Genomic DNA, 18,787 nt, shown 5'->3' with positions numbered 1-18,787 from the left:
GGAGCAGCCATGTTGAAACAGAAAATTTAAAGTGTTTCTTGAAGCATTTGCAGCATTTGCAGTAAACAAATTTCAAATTTAACATCACACACTCTTGCAATGGAATTCTCACTCCATGAAACATGCCCATGGTACTGGGAAGGCAAAACTATATGATGGGACTGTATCCCACCCACACAGTTCTTAATTTTGAGAAAATGTAAGAAATTATGAAAGAATTTCATGCAATAATTTTATGGCATTTCTGAAAAGTGAATTAACCTTAAAACATCCAGTGACACCTATAAATTGAGGATAAAGTCTCATTCTGCTTCTTACCTTGTTCAAGAGGCTCATCATGTCAAAAAATGTACAAATAGGATGGCCAGACCAATGTTCAGTAAGATGACCATGCAGATCACAATTGTATTAGGTCCCTGAAAGAAAAACCCAAAACAGAGTATTACACACCACAGCTCCAGAAAGACATAGCTTGATTCTGCTGCTCAAAAATGCCACAATCACCCCCTCCCAATGCACTGAAATCTGGCACCAGCCTGAATTTCAAACTAGTGGAATGTTTATCCTCTCCTATTCCTACTTCTTCCCTGCAAATTCATTTGAAGGATGTTAAATCAGGCTTCTTTTGCAGCTAAATTAGATTAAAGGAGACCCTGACCACAGGAACATGAACTCCTGATCCCATGTCAGGCTGCTTCTCCCAACTTCCTTCTGCATCCACATTACCTGTGTTTGTAAACTTGTCATTTTTAATATTATAGAATCATAAAATGCTTTGGTTTGGAAGGGGACCTTGAAGATCATCTATTTCCAAACCCCAACAAATGAAACCATGTGAGATTGCTGTAATTTCAGACCAAAGTATTTCCAAGCTGTGCTTTTCTAAAGTCACATCGGAATCATTCACGTCCAGAGGACTGCAAGATGGGACTCAGAGGGCTAATAAAATGTCTGGGTTTCCAGCTGTATTTGCTAAGAGCAAAATTAAGTTTCAGTGACTATATTTTAAACCTGGGAAATTGGCTGGTGATTCAACACCACAGTTCAGCTCATGAGGTGCCCCTATAGCAAAAAAAGTAATGGGTAAAAGAGAAACACACTTGAGCTCTTCCTGTTTTTTTTCCCCCAACTTTCACATCCAAGTTGGTTGGTAATGGGGTGGGAAAAGAAGGTGAGAAAAGTGGACAAAATTATTTGGAAGAAGCCTGCTTTTGCACAAATTTTGAAATATGACTTGTCTGAAAGCATATCTGCCCAGGTAAAGAGAGGAGGTCAAAACAGGAAGGTTATGAATGTCAGGGCAAGCATCCAGGCAGGGCAGGCTGGGAAGGTGGCAGGAGATGGGGATGCCAACACTCCTCCAGTGGGCTCTAGGATCCTAAAAAGAGCCTCCAGGCACCACTTGGCACCACTGCAGCCCCAGGCCCTGAAGTGCCATGGGCTGGCTCATGCCCATGCTCGGGTACTCTGGTGTTTCCCCACTCATTGTCAGCTCTAACAGGCCTTGCTGGGTGCTGGGGAGGAAGAGGCAGGCCCAGGGGGGCCTGTATCCCTCTGGGTCCTGCCAGACCTCATGGGGAACAGTAAAGGAAAGGCAAAATGGCTCCCAGGAGGCTCCCAGGGATGTCCCACATCACCTCTTCACACTCCTCCGCCTTCTGTGCTGCCACCACTGCCGCCGCCTGGGCCGGGCCGCGCTTGGCCCCTGCCTTGGGCTCCGTCCGGCCCGGTGTCCTCGCCTCAGTCTTCCTGTCGGCCGCGGGCTCGGCCCGGCCCAGGGCCCTGCGCTCAGGGCTGGGGCGCTGCTGCGGCTCCTTGGGCCGAGGCGGCTCCGGCTTGGCCTCCGCCGCAGCCGATGGCTTCTCCTCACGTCCCTGCGGCGGGCCAGGGGTGCCCCCCCGGCGCTGGGGCTCCCCCCGGGGCTCCGGGGAGGGCGGCTCATTCTCGGGGAACTGCTCCTCCTCATAGTCCGTGGCGGGGGTGACCGGCGAGGTCCGCACGGCGTAGCTGTGGTAGCCCTTGAAGAGCTCGACGTCGGGCTCGCGCGCCATGCGCTGCAGCGGCCCGATCTCCATCTGCTCGGCGCCACGGCCGCGGCCCCGCGAGGCCGGCCGGCCCTCGCCCTCGGAGGGTGCCGGGCTGCCATCGCCCGCCCGCCCGCCCGCCTCGGCCCAGCTGCCCGGCCGCAGGGCCCCGTCCTGCCGGGGGGCCGCCTTGGCCCGCTTGGCCTCGGGAGGGGTGGCGGCAGGGCTGGGCGCCGGGCTGGTGCGGGGCCGCGGCTCCTCCTGCTCATGGAGCTGGGGGCTCTCGGGCGGCGTGGGGGGCGGTGGGGCGGCCTCCGGCCGTGGCGCCTCCTCCTCCATGTTGACCGCGTGCTCGGCGTTCTCGATGATCTCCTGCAGCAGCTTCCGCTTCTGGTACTCGGGGCCTGCGGAGAGAAGGGCTGGTGTGAGGAGTCACTATGGAACAGGGGCCCAGTGCCATGGCACCATCATGGCCTTGGCAGCTGTGCCCCCAGCAGCAATGGGTTTGGGGACCATGGTGCAAGGGTCCAGGCGGGAGTCTGGAAGAGGAGGAACTCCCAAAGCAGATCCTGCTGCCAGACGGAACTTCCTCTAGGAACTGCTGAAGGCTCCAAGCCTTATTGTGGGCTGTCCCGTTGGGAAGAGCTGAAAGAGCAGGCAGGTGCTGCAGATAAGGTTAAATAAAACAATGAAAATCTGCAGCCCAGCTTCATGTGGTCACACAGATGGCTGGGGCCATGCTGGGGCTAAGCTCAGGATACAGCTCCCATATATGTGCTGATACATCCCAGATGCATGCTGGGGATAAGCTAAGCTCACAGCTCCCAATGAACTTTTTTTTAGTTTTTTATTTAATGGCTGGGAAACTCTTCCATGTGGCTTCCACATGGTGTCAAATAGCATGGTAACTTCACAGGGTACACAGGATGATCAGTGTCATCAGGAAAGGCAGGGTCCCCAGATTATCTATGTGCCATCCATCATGATAGGACAAATATGTTTTTTATATATGGAACAAGGCTGGAAATTATACAGCCCTCTTGTCTGCCCTGAGCTCCACAACAGCAGCAAAATTACCTGGCACCATCACGAAAGGTGACTCAGGGCTTCAGATTTCATTTTGGCCTCATCTCACACACTGACTTGTGAGTTCCTAGCAACATTGCCTCACTTCAATTTTTCACCTATCATTAAATCTTTACTTCTTATTAACCCTATTACAAATTGCAACCCAGCCTGGGCCAGGGGAATTCACACAGAGCCTGACACTGAAGATATCCACCAAAATGCATCACTAAAGAACTGGGAATATCTTGTGGAATAACAACCCTCCACAGTGCTCCATGTGCTGTCATATGCTGGGAGAAGGGTCCCCACACATCACCCTGATGCTCATAACAAGTGAGAACAAGAGCATCATGCTCCTCCTGTGCAGTGTGAGGTTGCAGAGCAGCTTCTTTGAAAGCAAAGCACCTGCTCTGGCCTCATTCTGCTGAACCCCAGAGATGCTGACAAGGGCTTGCTCTGTGCTCCTGAACGACACAGATCCTGGAGCCACACTGCCTCTGGATGCCTTAAGGTCCCTCCTTTCATCTCCTCCATCTCCAGGACTGATGCAGACCTGAGTCTGGTTGGGAAATTTGGCTTGGTGCTCCTTTTGCCCTCATAAGTCAGTGGTATGACTTGCACACTGCTACCTCCTGTCCATTCAGGCAATGCCTCCACTCAGAGGGGCAGTGAGGAAAAGGAGGGCACTGAATTCAGCTGCTCTGCTCTGCCTGCACACTCCTGTCAATCAGCAGATGACCCATTCAGGGCCATTTATTTCTGGCTGCAACTGAGTTATTTGGAAGCCATTTCAACAGTTGTTCAGACTCCTCAAAATAGGCTGCCTGCAGCTCCAGGCTCCTTGCTCTCTCCTGCTGCTTTCTTCTCTTCCTGAGTAATTTACAACACAAAAACCCCCAACTGCCTGGAGGGCACACACTCAGCTCCCCATCTTCATCTCCAAGCACATTTCAGCAAGGGTTTTGGCTTACATCCTTCTCTAAGTTACCAGGGATGATACCCTGAAATTCAGGGCTCAACAGTTATTAGGGATATGGGGCTTGCTGAGCAGGATTGCCTGTGCCAGACACAGCATGGTCAATCTGCCAGGACAGCAGGGAGAAATACAGCTACCAAACACAGCTGGGCTCTCCAGGCTGTGTGAGCAGCAGCTCTCAGTCCTAGCAAAACCCAAGGCTGGACTACTGTCTGTTTGTTCCTGGATGGTGCAACCATGTGAGAAGAGATATATCCTTGTGCACCTTGGGAATTTAGAGGTTTAAAAGGATCACAGAAGAATAACATGCATCAGGAGCTTAGAAGGCCACTGAGAGAGGCCAGGACCCAAGTGAGGCCCTACACAACAGCAGCAAGAGGATCCAGCACCTGAAGAGCCAGGAATGGAGGTCAGGCTGCCCCAAGTGTTTTACAGAGACTGTTTCAATTGTCTCATTCAATTGCCATGGGTGGAAAAAATAATCTATCTAGATGTCCAAAACCTCCCCATAGGGATTCCAGTTTCCTTTGTTTCTGTTCTATAAATACCCCAGTGTGCAAAGGGTGAATGTAGAGCTGTGAGTGGCAGCTGGGGGGCTTATGTGAGGATCAAGTGACATTTAGCCATTGTTCAATGAAGTGCCATGGGCTGGCTCATGCCCATGCCCGGGTGCTCTGGTGATTCCCCACTCAAAGCCAGCTCCAACAGGCCTAGCTGGGTGCTGGGGAGGAAGAGGCAGCCCTCCAGCACAGCATTTCCCCAGCTCATGATGCAGGACAAGGCGAGAGAATGGGGAATTTAGGAAAATCTGTCAGCATGACTCTCCCCAGCCAGGCACCAGCTCTGAGCTGTTCCCATTCCCCACTGTGTGCCCTGTGCTGGGAGTGGTACAGGAGATGCAGAGACCCCAAAATCAGAGTAGGGGCAGGTGTCAGGTTTTGCTGAGCACGAGTCAACCTTTGGCTTCTACCCCCAGTTTTACCACTGTGATAGTCCCTTGTGATCATGCCTCAGTAACCATGGGACACTCACTCCAGGCAATAAATCCAGATAATAAGAAAGACAGAATGAAAATGTAGGCACTTGGAATTTTATTTTCTGCTCTGTTATTACCTTCCCTCTCTGTAAAGGAAAGTTTTCCAGGAAGAAAGTATCTCTAGCTAACTCAGACCAGGGAAGAGTAATGGCATTCACAATGCTGATTCTAATATGACACTTCTCATCTACTAATCCTCAGTGCTTGATCTCACAGAAGGAACCTCCCAAGTGTTTACCCAGCCAAATAATTAGCAGTGATACTAACAAATTAATAGAGAATTAGGAAAATAGTATTTTGTATTAGCTGCTTTCTTATAGGATATTACAGCCCCTAATTAGCAGAGTCTGATTGTTCTGAGGCCCCACAGGATGTGGGTTTGTGAGTGAATGTGCAACACTGTTCCAAGAAAAAGCCACAAGGGATGTATCTACAGGAGAGCTGCAGATATCCCTGAGCTTGCTGCCTGTCCTGCCTGATGTTCTGAGGGCTTCAGTGTATGGAAAAACATGAGAAGCTCAGAAACTGTGGGGTTTTCCTCCAGGCTATGGAACCACAGTGAGTAAAACAGTGGTGTCAGGAGAACACCCAGGACAAGGGGCTGGCTGTAGAGCAAAAGGATAGACAGGAGAGCATTTTGTGGAGTTATTAAGTGGGTGAAGCACTTGAACAGATTCCCTGTGGAAATTGCAAGGCCCCTCTTGAAAGATGCATCTGATCCTACCTGGCTGGTAGAAGTCTGGGGAGAGCTCCCTGGCCATCATTCTGGCTATGCCTGATTCATTGTTGGCTGCCTGAGCTGCCTGCTCAGACCCTTCAGCCTTGGCTTTGGCATGAGCCGTCCTGCAGAGAGAAGAGGGGAGAACAGTGAGCACCCTCTGAGCCAAGGTCATCCCATCACACAGCAAACCCTGGCTGCCACCACAACTGCATCAGCCCAGCTGGTGTAACAGCACTCAGAATTTGCCCACATGACCCAAAATCCTACGCTCAGGGAGAGAAGAGCAGATTTTCAACATGGAAAGGGCCCAGCTGCTCAAGGGTAAGGTGGGAAGGCTGCAGACAGGGAACAGGGCAGGGGTATTTGTAAATGTGAGCATGTTCACATGTTGCAGTGAGGCAGCAGGCACTGCAGAATGGGCTCATTGCTGTGCTGCTCAGAGGAATGACCAAGGCATCACACAGGCATGGTTGGTGGCTGAACTCCTCTGTACATCACCAGCCCTGAGCTGCTGCACCTCACCAGAGGCAGTGTGCCCCTGCTCAGCACACAAGTTGCTTTTCCCAGAAATTTCTCTCTTGTAGCTCTCCAGCAAACAACATGCCTTGTCCAGGGGCTCCTTCACTCACTGCAGCCTGAAGGCTGATCTCACTAGAGCTACTGTCTCCCTCTCAGCTTGGCTCTCTGATCCTTTCCACTCCTTCCCAGCACATCTCCTCCTTGCTCCCCAGGGCTGCAGGCTCTGGGAGTTATTTTACTGGCCGGCTGTCATATTCCTCACATGCCTCGTGCTCGGGGCCCTGTGATCTTCCTGCTAAAAGCAGGGATGGCTTTACAGCCCAGCTGCTCACAGGCTGGGAAGGAGCTGACTTCAAACAGCAATGTTGCACCTTAAAAATAAGGGTGGGTGAAGAACAGTATATTCAGCTGCTTTGTTGCACTCAGGTCTCACTGAGAGCTGCATTCCCTGTGCTCTCACTGTCAGATTTTCTGAGGCTCCCCATATTCCCCATTTCATGTACAAATCCACATATTTTTGTGTGATAAGCAGTTAGCATTCCTCAAACTCCAATTCACCCTAAATTACAACCTTTAATGTGGTCTAGTGAGCTCTTTTCACATGCAGGTTGGTATCTGGTCATGTTTTAGGACAAAAAAGGAGGAAAGATGCAGTTCTCATTCCTGCAGTGAAAACGCTCCAGAGGAATTTTTGGACTGTTAGTCATGAAATGAGGATTGATTCCTTCCCATTAAACTGAGATGCAGTAGGCAGACAAGACAAGCTGAAGTTTGAATACTCAACAGGTGCAATGAAAAGATAATAGAGATGCTGTTCTGAGAGCCTTACAAGGGAGAAGATACACACATATGCCATTCTGAGTAGCTGGAGGGAAAGAACTGAAAGTAGGGCAGCAATCCCAACTGATACAGGCAACAGTGTGACTTGACAAGGAGCCAAAAACACTTCTCAGGGCCCTGGGATAGAGAAGAGGGTGCAGAGCTGCTGTGGCTCAGCCTGTCCCTCCCTGGGATGACATCCCACTCTGCTGGAGCCATGATTCACCTCCCTGCCCACAATCACATGTTATCTCCCTGCTTTCTCTGCAGGGTGAGCTGCCTGGGATTGCAGTCATTCTTGGTCTTTTTATCCAAAATTATTACAGCTCCTGGAAAACCCAGAGACATGATGAGGCAGAAAACAGCATTTTTAGGCTGCTGCTTGCAAGCAGGGGGTCTGAGCCAGTTCTGGACAGAGAAAGCACCTCCTTTTTTGGTAGCAATATAATCAGCATGATTAATTCCACTATAATCTGGCAGGGGCCAAGGGGAATGTGTGTGTGCTCTCCATGCCTGGGGGATCAGAGTGGGCTGGGTGTGCTGTGCCTGGGGCACACAGCCTGCCTGGCGCCGGCCCCAGGCAAGAGGCTTTCCAAGGGAGGATTCAGCTCTTCATCCTGGCAGGACGTGCTCCAGGCCCTGCCTTTGTCCTGCTGCTCCTGGAGGATGAGATTCACCATCAAGAGATAAAATTCTCCCTTTCAGTTGCTCTCTGAGCCAGGCAGATGCTATCCTGACCAATTCCCAGCCAGACAATCACCCAGCTGGCCCCAGCAGGCAGCTCCTGGCAAGGGCTTTCCTCGAAGTAGCTCCCAAAGAAGTAATCTGGAAGTGCACTAGATGGGGGTCTGCTCTCACTAGTAAGGGCAGAGCTGGATGTGTCACTGAGTGGGTGCAGGTGGCTCCTGCATGCTCAGCTCTCTCCCAGCACCTGAGAACAGGGCTCTGTTGTGGAGGGCTGCGAGCAGCACTGCATCCCTTGGTGCCTGGAGATGCTGGAGGCTGAGGTAGCTCCCAGTTATGCTTTTCTTCTGCTGGAATTTTGCTTTCCTCCAGAGAAGCTGCTGGATGCCATTTGACTGCAATTCCTGCAGAAGGAGAGATGGCAAGACCAAGATCCAGCCTGGCTGCAGAGGCTGCAGTGAGGATGCTGTGGGTGGTGGGGAGCTGAGCCATTGCCATGAGACATCACAGCCCCAAGGGTAGCAGAGCTCTACAATGAGGGCTGTGAGGGCAGGGACACTCTGGGACAGCTCCTTGCCTGCACACATGCAGTGGTGACAAGAAGCTGAGCAGGACAGCTTTGGCATCCTGCACTGCCCCACGGCAGCTCTCACTCCGTGGACACAGCTGACCTCTGCTCCTGTCCCCTGCTGGCAAAGTCATCCAGAGGTGGTTGATTTGGGGGGACTGCAGTCAACACAGCTGCACTTTCAAATCTGGCAGCTCCAGCAGACCACACGTCAGCCCTGTTGGCATCCCAGGGGAGCACTGCTCTGCCAGCCAGCCTGGCCCCAGCAGGAACACTGATGCCCTGTGCTGGGTCCCTCTGCTGCTGACATCATTTATCTGGCAGTAGCCAGGTGAGGAATGTTTGGCTTTCAGAGACATGGCATGGTATCTGAAGTTCATCTGCCCCGGCTGAGCCACACATGCCCAGGGCACCAAGGGATGCAGTGCTGCTTGCAGACCTCCAAAAAACCCACACTGAGGGTTTAGTGGCACTGTGACAAAGCCCAGCCTAGAGGAAAGGGTCCAGCCATAACAATTACATCTAGCTGGCCTGGAGTATCCCTGAATTTATTATTTATCTGCGTGGCTGGCAGAGCCTGGGAGCTCAGCACAGAGGAAAACTTGGCCCTGGCAGCAAAGCAGGAGACAAATGCCAGCCACCCTGGGAGAGCCCAGTGCATGCAGCACAACAGCTTGTCCCATCCCACAGCCTGGGTCTGCCAGGAGCAGGAGCTAAGGAAAGAAAAAGCCCAGGGAGGTTTGAGGGTGTCAGGAAGGTGATTTCAAACCCCAGAAGTGAAATGTGCAAGAAGAAAAATTTCTTCTAAGGTTAAGATCTTCTCAAAGAGCAAAATAAGCTTTCGCAAAAAGGAAATACCAGCCTTGATAAATTTGATGCTATTCAGGCACACTTTAATCAGGCCCACACTTTTTTACTTATTGCTGTTGTGTTGTCAGCTCCCAGTAACTCTGCAGTAAACAGCCCCTGCAAAAACCAGCAGAGGAGAAAGTCTGGAGATAGAGGAGCTCAGCGGGAACTGAAACACAGACCCAGGGGCTTTAGAGCAGCCAGAAGCAGAATCCAAAAGCCCCTTTCCAAGGCAGCACTGGAAAATGAGCCACGAACAATAAACACATCCAGCTGGAGGAAAGAAACACAAAGAGGGACCTTTACAAACCCACACGGGTGCTCTCTGTCCCAAAGGCAGCGCTGCCAGGATGAGCACTTCCCAACTGCACCCTGAGCCATCTCCTGGGCAGTGCTCTTAAAAATAGCTCCAGAGAATTCTTTGCAAGGAGGAGCAGCAGCTCGGAGCCGAGCTGAGGGGAGGCATGTGGGCAATGTCTGCAGCCCCTGACCCAGCCCTGCTGCCACTGCCTCCCGGCTGGATCACAGCAGCTGCCAGGCTTCACACCCCGGCAGGACGGGAGGGTTAAATGCATCTGCTGCTTTAGTTGCTCCTCTGGCATGGCTCTAATGCTCTAATCGTTTTTGTACTAGTGCAGGACAGAGCACCACTCCTGTCCTTCCTGGCCATGTCCCAGAAACACGGCCTGAATCATTCCTCCAACTGCTGCTAAAATCCCCCAGGGACACACGAGCCGCAGCTGAGCACCGCGCCAACAGGTGAGGCCCAGCCCCAGCAGCACCCCGGCTCTTTGGACAGTTTATGTGGTTTTGCACATCCACATTGGATTAGACTGCAAATGAAATTGGAATTAGCAGGGAATACTGCAAATACCAGACAGGGCTGGGGTGCCTGAAGATGCAGCGATGACCTTGCAGCTAGAAATAGGGGAAGAGTTCAGCTCTCTGCCCTCACATTTGCTTATTGGGGGAATGTCAGACCTGTCCAGTGCTGTCCTTCCTTCTCCAGGGTCCCCCTTCTCCCATTGATTCAGCAAACCTTGAGCAAGGACCAATTGAACACCCCTCCAGACCAACTCATTCTATGATTCTATGATTCTTGCCATTCTTGATATTAGGAGCTGTCTATAAGACCATTAAGCAGAAGTAATCCATGAGTCAGTTCTAGGAAGAGAGTCTTCTGCTGAACTCCCTTCTCCTGGAAACTGGCTGTTCCACTCCCAGCCAAATCCCTGCTCCAGCATCCAGCAGCAATCATTTTGTCCTTCTGAAGAAATTTAAAACAATTGTTTGCCTTGGCAGGAATGTTTGCAGCACTCAGAAGGGATCTAGGGAAAGCTGAAGAAGTGTTTTTGTTAATGGCAACGTGGTCCCTTCTGTGCTCACATCATGAAGGGCAAGAGGACACAGACCTGAGCAGCACACACCTGGGCTGGGGCTGGGACTGGATGGTATTTAAAGGTCCCTTCCAGAATTCTATGATTCTACATCCTGACTAGGACAGAACTTTTTGGCTTCTCCATTTTACACACCATCTTCATACTTGCATCACCTCTCTAGCTGGAGCATCCCTTTCTTCCTGCTCAGTCCCAACCCAACTCCTTTGTGTCTCTCCCTCTGCCTCCACATGCACACAGATACCAGCAAAACTCTGCTACCCTCATGTGCCTGTAACCAACCCACAGGACTGAAATTCCCTCTTCAGTCCACCTCTCATGCCACTTTCCCTGCCCTCAGTCAAACCCATCCGTCCCATCCACGGCTGTCCTGCCCTGACAGACAGCTGTACCATTCATGTTCCTTTTGCTCTTTCTGCCTCATCACTACATCACATGGAGTGCATGCATCCACTCCACTTCCACTCTGACACCCCTGGGGTGCCTGAGCCTTTGCTGCTTTATAATACAGGCTCTGCACCTGCAAGGTGTGATCTAAATTGTGAAATAAGCATAAATCAACACAATTTGCATCCTAAAGGAAACACCTCCATACTACTGAAGCAGAAAGCCAAAAATAGAAACCATCCTGACTTTGCAGAGCAGCTCATGAGGTCCCAGGCTTTTCTCTCTCAGTACCAGCACTTACACAGAAGTGGTAGCACTTTGTACACGCCCAGACTACTTGGCTGAATAAATCAGACCTTTTCTCCTTCCTTGCACAGAAAAGGCATGACCAGGCCATTCAGCCCAGAGAAAAGCATCCTTTTCTGTGCAGTGCTTTAGGAGCACAGGCCTGGCAGAACTCCCTGCCACCTAACGAGCTCAGCCTTTATGATTACTTGGTGAATTTTTAAAATACCGAAATGTTATCCTCAGCTCTAAATAGCTCTGAGCCACTTGCATCTTTCACTGAGGGATACTTCCCTTTGCAACAGTTAAAGTGATATTAATCTTTCAGCAGACAGATCTGCAGCTGTCTTCAATGAGAGGACAACCTACTCACCCCAGCCCCATGGACAGGAGGATCTGCCCCACCAGTCCCTGCCAGCCTGAGTGCCCCCGGAGCTGAGTGGGACTGAGTGGGCAGCAGTCAACAGGACCTGGCTGTGCCACCCTGTGAGGAGCCCGTGGGGCTGGCACAGCCCACAGCTGCTCTCTGTTTCCCCCACAGCCCCAGGATGCAGCCAGCAGCTGCCCAGAGCTGGCTACAAAGGGAGCAGAGCAAGCCAGAGCCTGCCAGCTCAAGGGCTGCTGACACCAGGATGACACCCTGACCCAGGGACACTGTACCACGGGCAGGACAGGCAGCTCCTGGCCCTGCTGGAGCCTGTCCTGACAGCACAGCCAGCCTGGGAGCAGCTGGTGAGAGCATCCACAGGAATACTTTTGGGAAAAGGGGGATTTGCAGCTGCCAGCTCGACCCTCTCCTTCTCCCCCTGGTTTTCAGGGCCACTCTGCTGCTCTGGGTGCAGATTGAGTGGGGCCCTGAGGAGCAGGAGCAGGTCCCTCAGAGCAGCACGGCCTTGGGGCTATGCCCAAATGCCAATGATTTATTCCAGCTTCCAGAACACCAAAGGGGCTCAGCAAATGCCCTGGGGACCCTGATTGAATTAGGTATTACTGCAAGATGAAAGGAGCTGGGTTATCCCAGTGACTAGTGCATCAAAACATCTTTACAGCACATATGCAATCAGGGTCCTTCAGCCTTTCCATCCATAAGAGGAGTGTGCTTTATCAGATTGCTGGATCCACCAGCATTAAAATGGGTCAGAAAGTCTGTGTTTTCACTTTAGGATTGTTGTTTTTTTCAACCAAAATCTTAGCAACTTCTAAATTAAATGTTTTTCAGATTTCAGTAATCCAAACCAAAAGAGTGAGAAACTTCTGTATCTGTTTTGTGGGGTTTTTTTCCCAGCCAAAAAAGTGAATTTTTTTTTAGGAAATAAGGGCGTATATCTTAAAATATTGCATTTGCCCAAAACCGCAATTACTTATCAAAATTTAAAGTTCTCCAAGTCCTGTAGGTCTCTTGAGTTGATGTTCACAGATCTGAGGTACAGGAAAAAGAAGAGATGGAGCTGGGAGGGCACCAGCCCACGTCCCAGGCTTCAGTGCCTGCAGCTCCCATGCACCTGCACCCAAGGCTGCTGAGAGCACCCAGGTCCCTGCCAGCCCTCAGTGAAGAATCATGAGGCTTTGCAGGAGCAAAATTGAAAAACTTGGACTGAGAAAGCCAAAGGGCTCTGGCTCAGCACCAGGATAAGCTGAAAAAGATGCCCCTCCTCCAGGAGAAAGGAGGGTTTCTGCATCACAGGCTTTCTATTTAAATTGGACATGTTACTTAAATATTATTTCTTTTTCAAGATAAGGCTATTTCACATTCCACTGAAATGAGGATAATCTCTGAGCAAAGCATGGCTGAATTCAATGATTTCAAAGCCCAGCTCCCTGCAAGCATGTGGATGGGAGTCAGAGCCCTCTTGTTCCACGCAGCAGCAGATCAATTGAACAAGATGCTATCATTTTCCACAGTCATTTTTGCAGATTAAAGTCACACTTCATTTTTCCCTTTCTGTGTTTGTAAGCTGTTGAGATAAGGATTTCCCACAAGGTCAGAATGAACAGCCCATTAATTCCACTTTCCCTGCCTGGCTTACTATCTGAACTATACCCATCCCTAGGGCTGACATCCTGCCATCCCATCTCTGCTGCTCTTGAGGGGATCCCTGCAAGACAGAGCCTCCCTTGCCCCAATCCTGATAACCCAGGAAGCCCTGGAGAAAGCTGTGTGCTGTCCAGCAGATGCCTCCTCCTTGGAGCTACTGAAAATGCATGCTCCCTCTTACCCTAATAAGGCATGAAAGTGCCTGAGGAAATTCATGTGAGGTGGGTGCAAAGCAGATAAAGCCATGCTCCCTCCTCTGGAATCAGAGCACATCCCCTGTAAGGAGCACAGTGGGCCAAAAATGTGTCAGTGCTGGAGCTGCAGCCAGCCTGGATGAGGCTGTTCTGGGAGAGGGCTGGAAGAAGGGGGTGAAGGCATCACAGCATCACTCACCCAGTGACACTGAATCCCTCCGGCCCACAAAGCCTCACACACAGCCCCCCTTTGTGGGGGGACACACTGTGGGTGTCCTGCAGCTGGGGTGGGTGTCTGGTCCTGGCTCTGCACCCCAGAGTTCTGGTTTTCACCACCTGTCCCTGAAGCAACTGGGTTTTGATTAAAAAAAAAATCAATCGTGCTCCCCGCTAAAGTTTGGAGAAGAAATGTCTGCCAGGAGAGTAAAGTGGGGGTTTCTCCAAGGAGTGGCAAAGGGTTTGGGAATAGGTGTCCTCCTTGCTTATTTCCCTCCTCTGGTTGATAATGAAGTAACTGATAATTAAACAGGAATTAAAAGGAGTGAGACAGGACAGCCATGCTGTCCCTATGGCTGCAAGATCAGGAACAGAGAAGAGCTCACTCAAACCCTACAGCCTGCACTGCTCCAGTGGACAGCTGGAATGAGGATTAGGCAGAGGTTTGAAAACAGCAATATTTCTGCAGTGCTGGAGACTGCTGTGCCACACAGAAAGTAGGAGAGTCCCAGCCCTGGGCTTCAGCTAGTGCAGAAATAGATGCCAGCAACTGGGTTTCTATTAAGCAAGGTGATGAAACAGGATTATCCTCTTTATAAACACACCAAGCTCTGTGAGAAACATCTTCACTGGGACAGCAGGACTGAGGAGCGTCCCCTCAATGCTGTGTCCTGGCACTCAGCTGTAGCAGGGAGCCACGTGGCTGCCCTTGCTTCTCCCTGTCCACTGACTCTCTGAACCCTGTCCATGGAAGTTCCAAGATGCAGATTCCCATTATGGGGGCTGTGAGGCAATCAGAATTCCTGGAGCAGCCAGAATACCCAGCATCAAGGAGCTGTGCTCAGCTCAGGCCACTCCACTGCCTCCAGCTGTGGTTGTACCTTGCTAGAAGTGACCCTTCCACTGCAGCCCATGGGGAAGTGAGGGGTGGTCCTTGGTCCCCCTGCAACCTCCATGCACTTGTCATTTAAGCCCCATGAGAGCTCAGGGTGACATTTGTGATCTTTGGTGTCTGCAGAAATGCTGCTCACAACTCTTGTGTCCCTCCCTGGCAAACAGCAGCCAGTAACCCACATGGAATTGGGAAAAGCTCTGCCCATTTCCTGCCTGCTGCTGCTTCCTAATTACACAGCCACCCCTCACACAGAGCTGTGGAGTCCTGGAGCAGAGATTGTGAGGCTGGGAGAGCACAGGAGGCTCAGTTGCTCCCTCCTGTCCTGGCAGGGCTGTCCTGAGCCATGGCTGCTGCTGCTGCCCACTCTCACAGGGTGGCCATGAGCATCCTGCCCTCCTCTGGCTTTAGACCTAAAGGTCTGGGAATGTGCTGAACTCCTGAGGTGTCTAATGCCTGTGCCTCTAGCTAAAAGCACATTTTAAAAAAATCCTTTTGCTTTTTTAGAGCAAACCCCAAGTCTGATTCAACACACCTAAAATCCCAGGTCTGAAATCTGGCCTCAGGGGAAGCTGAGCTGTGCTGTCAGCCCCAGGAGCGCCAAGGCCACTGTGCCCACCAGCCCAGCACTGCACTGGACACACAGCACTCCCCACCAAAGAGGTGTCTGGGGAAGATATCCCTTTGGTTGCCCACTTCCCCCACCAGCAGCCTAAACCCCTGAGAGCAGTGGGGACAAGAGCAGAGCTGTGCCAAATAAAGCACCCCCGAGTGGGAGCGCACAGCCCAGCCCCAGCGGCGTGGGCTGCCCCAGCCCCAGCTCTCAGCTGTCACACTCAGGCCACGCTGATAAAGCCCTGCTCTGCCTGCCCTTATTTAGTCAGGAGCCTGTGCTGACTGCAGCGATTTTGGGACGTCATTTGCACCACGTTCCCCAAGGAGACGCTTGCTCTGCCCGGCCACGCAGCCTGGAAATGCTGAGCGCAGGGAGACAGCCCTGCTGGGAGTGCAGCCAGGCACAAGAGCCTTGGAAAGTGATACAGGAGCTGCCAAGGGCTCTTGTTGTTTGGAGGGAGAGCTAAGATGTGCCCCAAAGTCATGGGTATGGATAGAAAACCAACTTAGGCTTCAAAACCAGGCAACAGCTCACACTGAGCCATGCCCATGTGCTGGCAGGGAAGCCACATCAATGTAAAGTTGTGCTTCCACACAGCCCAGGCCCACCCTAACGAGCAAAACCCACTGAATCAGGAATTGATGCCCCACACTTCAGAACAGAATACAGAAATTCCTACAGATATCTACTGATATTACATTAAAACAAAAATAAATCCAAAACGTATTCACTTGTAGTTGTACTCTCCAGGTATAAACCACAGAGGGGCTACAGGGCCAGCACTTGAGTACAAACTGGTGAAGCACAGCAGCCATTGCAGCCTCGAATATCTTGCTTTCCTACTATCCCATGACATCCAGCAGATGTATCTGAGGTGTTCCTGCCAGGACATGCACTCTTCAAAGGATCTCAGAGCTTGGCCAGACCCGTGCCTTGCAGGACACATGGCCAAGTCCCTCCATTGATTTTGGTCCAAGTCACTGGGAAGCACAAGCATGTGCAGAAGCAGACCACGTCAGATACTGCTGCAATGGGACAGAGGTGGGATTTGCAGTATTTACACTCATTTTGTCCTTAAAAAGCACCAGAAAGAAGGAAAGCCCCTGTAAAAGCTGCCCAGCTACTGAGCACAAAGGTTTCAAAAAATCAAAGGTTTCCCCTGCAGACAGTCCTGCCCTTCCTCTTACTTTATTTTATTTAATTTTATTTTAATCTGTTCTGAAGAGATGAAAGCCAACTATTTCCATGCTTCTTTTCCCTGTAATCTGTGGACCATCCTCCCCACATGACAGGCAAACACACATTGCTCCCCAGGCACAAGGAGCATCAAGTACCCAGGGTACAGAGCACCCTATTCTGTACCAGCCCATGTGCCCAGAAAGCTGCAGGGCAGCTGTTTCACACCTCAGCACAGCTTTGAACCAGCTCACTCATGGCCTGGTGGCAGCTGTCCCCTCCTCACAGTCCTCCAGCCAGTTTGTCTACTTCATCTCCTGGGATGTGAAGCCCCAGCTGTGATCCCAGGCTCTCCCTGTGCTTCCCATCCACCCCAAATTATTTTCAAAGGAGTTCCCAGTCAGGATGGAGTGGGGGAAAGGGAAGGGTGTGACACAGCAGGTGCCCTCAGCTGGTACTGCAGGAACAGCCAGGCCCCAGCTCTGGCAGGAATCCCTTGGGATGACAGCAGGACAAATCCTGCAGCACCAGCAGTGCAGGGCAGGGCTAATGAACCCTCATGGTGTGTGTTAGGTGTGTTAACCCCACATCCATCCCTGGCTACCCCTGGGCAGGAGTAAAGCCTTGCCTGCCAGAGAGGCTGCATTCCAAGATGACTTTTCTCCTGAGTGAGAATTCACACTCCAGCTTCCATCAACTCCATCCCTCCAGCTGATCCCCAGAGCTGCTGAGGAGCATGCCCAGGGTTTATACCCAACATCTGAGCAGCACCAATGGGCTGTGCATGGGGTGAAGCTGGCTGACCTGGATGGGCTGCTCTCTGATGGAAACCATGCCAAATGATTTCCACTGAAATAATGAAAAACAGAGCTGTTCTCTCATCTGACAGTGAGATTATGTCCTCAGCTTCTTGCACAACTGGGAGAGCAGCTGGATTGCCAACCCAGGAGGATTCAGGAGGGGCACTGAGAGGGCAGCAGAGGCTGCAGGACAGGCAGTAGCTGGCACTGCCCATGGCCCTGGCTGGAACACTCCTGTTTCACTGGGACAGGAGCTGTGAAGCAGCCTGGTGCCTGCAGAGCACCCTTGGAGCAGGGGAGCTTTGGTGACTGCACTGACCATGGTCCCTGGCTGTCACTGCTGCCCTGCCCAAAGCTCCAGGCAGGGCACCCCCCAGTGCTGCTGCCAGCCCCCAGCCATGCACCCCAGGGCTCAGCACGTGCCTGGGATTCCTGCGGTGCAACTGGCCCGGGCAGCTTCCAGTGCTTGGGCTTGTTTTCCTCAGAATTTCTATCCCTAAAGAGCCTTTTATGGTGCAAAAGGGAGAAATCTGACCTTCCCCTGGCATTTCACCCCTAGACAGCAGGAGGCTGGATGCAACAGCAGTTTAGTTCTGCAAGGGGCTCCCCCGAGTGCCACAAGCAAATGAAACTCAAACATCCATGTACAACAGCACAGGTGTGCAGAGGTAGCTGGGAATTTACACAGCCCACCTGCTGTGTCCTGATAATTAGTGCCTAGTAATAAATAAAATGTCACATCCCCAGGAAAGGATAGGTGGAGCCTCAAAGGCATTTTTTTGGGTAAGGGACACACTGCTATCTGAGGAGAAATGCAAATGCTCCATCTAGAAAGCTCCACCTCACAGTTATGAGCCCAGGCAATGCTAATGATAGTGCAGACCTTCTATAAACTGTAATAATCCATTTTCACAATCTGTCTGCAATTATTCTGCCCTGGGTGTGGAAATTGAGGCAAGGTTCAAGGCCAAAGCAAAAGTCGTGGCAGAGCTGGGGTTTAAACTAAGGATTTTCTCCAGGAAAAATGATGTAGATCTACTCTCTACCCCAAATCTGCGGTGAAAGGAGAAGGGAGGAGAGCAGCAGTTGGATTTACAGGTAGAGAGAGCAGCTCTGCCCTGAGCAAGATACACCAGGAATAAACACGGATGGCAATGCTGAGTTACAGTTTACAGGACAGGCAGGCTGAACTCCCCTCTCCTCAGCTGGAAGCTGTGCTGCAGCAACAGGACTGGGGTTCCACACTGCCAGCCAGCACAACAATCCCTTCCCTGCCCAGCAGCCACACTACTGCAGGGTCTGCTGGCTGAGGGCTCCCTGGAGGAAACCAGCTTCCTTCCATGTCTTATTTCCTCCAGCTCCAAGGTTTCCTTAATAGGAAATTATTCCCTGGCTGCACTGGGGAGGGATGCAGTCCCTGGCCAGGGCAGCGGGCGCATTCCAGCCCCTGATTGAAAACACTGCAGAGCCGCTTTTGATCCAAAGTGTAAATAGTGTATAATAAAAAGAGGTTTGTGTAAACCAG

At 51.5% G+C, this 18,787-nt stretch overlaps 1 protein-coding gene across 1 annotated transcript in view; it reads right to left on the bottom strand.

The window, feature by feature from the left end:
- Positions 1–18,787, bottom strand: part of JPH2 (junctophilin 2) — a 31,647-nt gene that overhangs the window by 3,086 nt on the left and 9,774 nt on the right. The window contains exons 3-5 of the mRNA XM_054644581.2: positions 5,829–5,947; positions 1,638–2,428; positions 319–416 (exon numbers count right to left, since the gene is read on the bottom strand). Of these exons, the coding sequence (XP_054500556.1) occupies positions 336–416; positions 1,638–2,428; positions 5,829–5,947 (991 nt within the window). The 3' untranslated portion in view covers positions 319–335. The remainder of the gene's footprint in view (positions 1–318; positions 417–1,637; positions 2,429–5,828; positions 5,948–18,787) is intronic.

Source organism: Agelaius phoeniceus, chromosome 17 (assembly GCF_051311805.1).
Source record: "Agelaius phoeniceus isolate bAgePho1 chromosome 17, bAgePho1.hap1, whole genome shotgun sequence".
Taxonomy (NCBI): Eukaryota; Metazoa; Chordata; class Aves; order Passeriformes; family Icteridae; genus Agelaius; species Agelaius phoeniceus.
The sequence above is the reverse complement of the archived record's forward strand: the minus strand, read 5'-3'. Positions and strand labels throughout refer to the sequence as shown.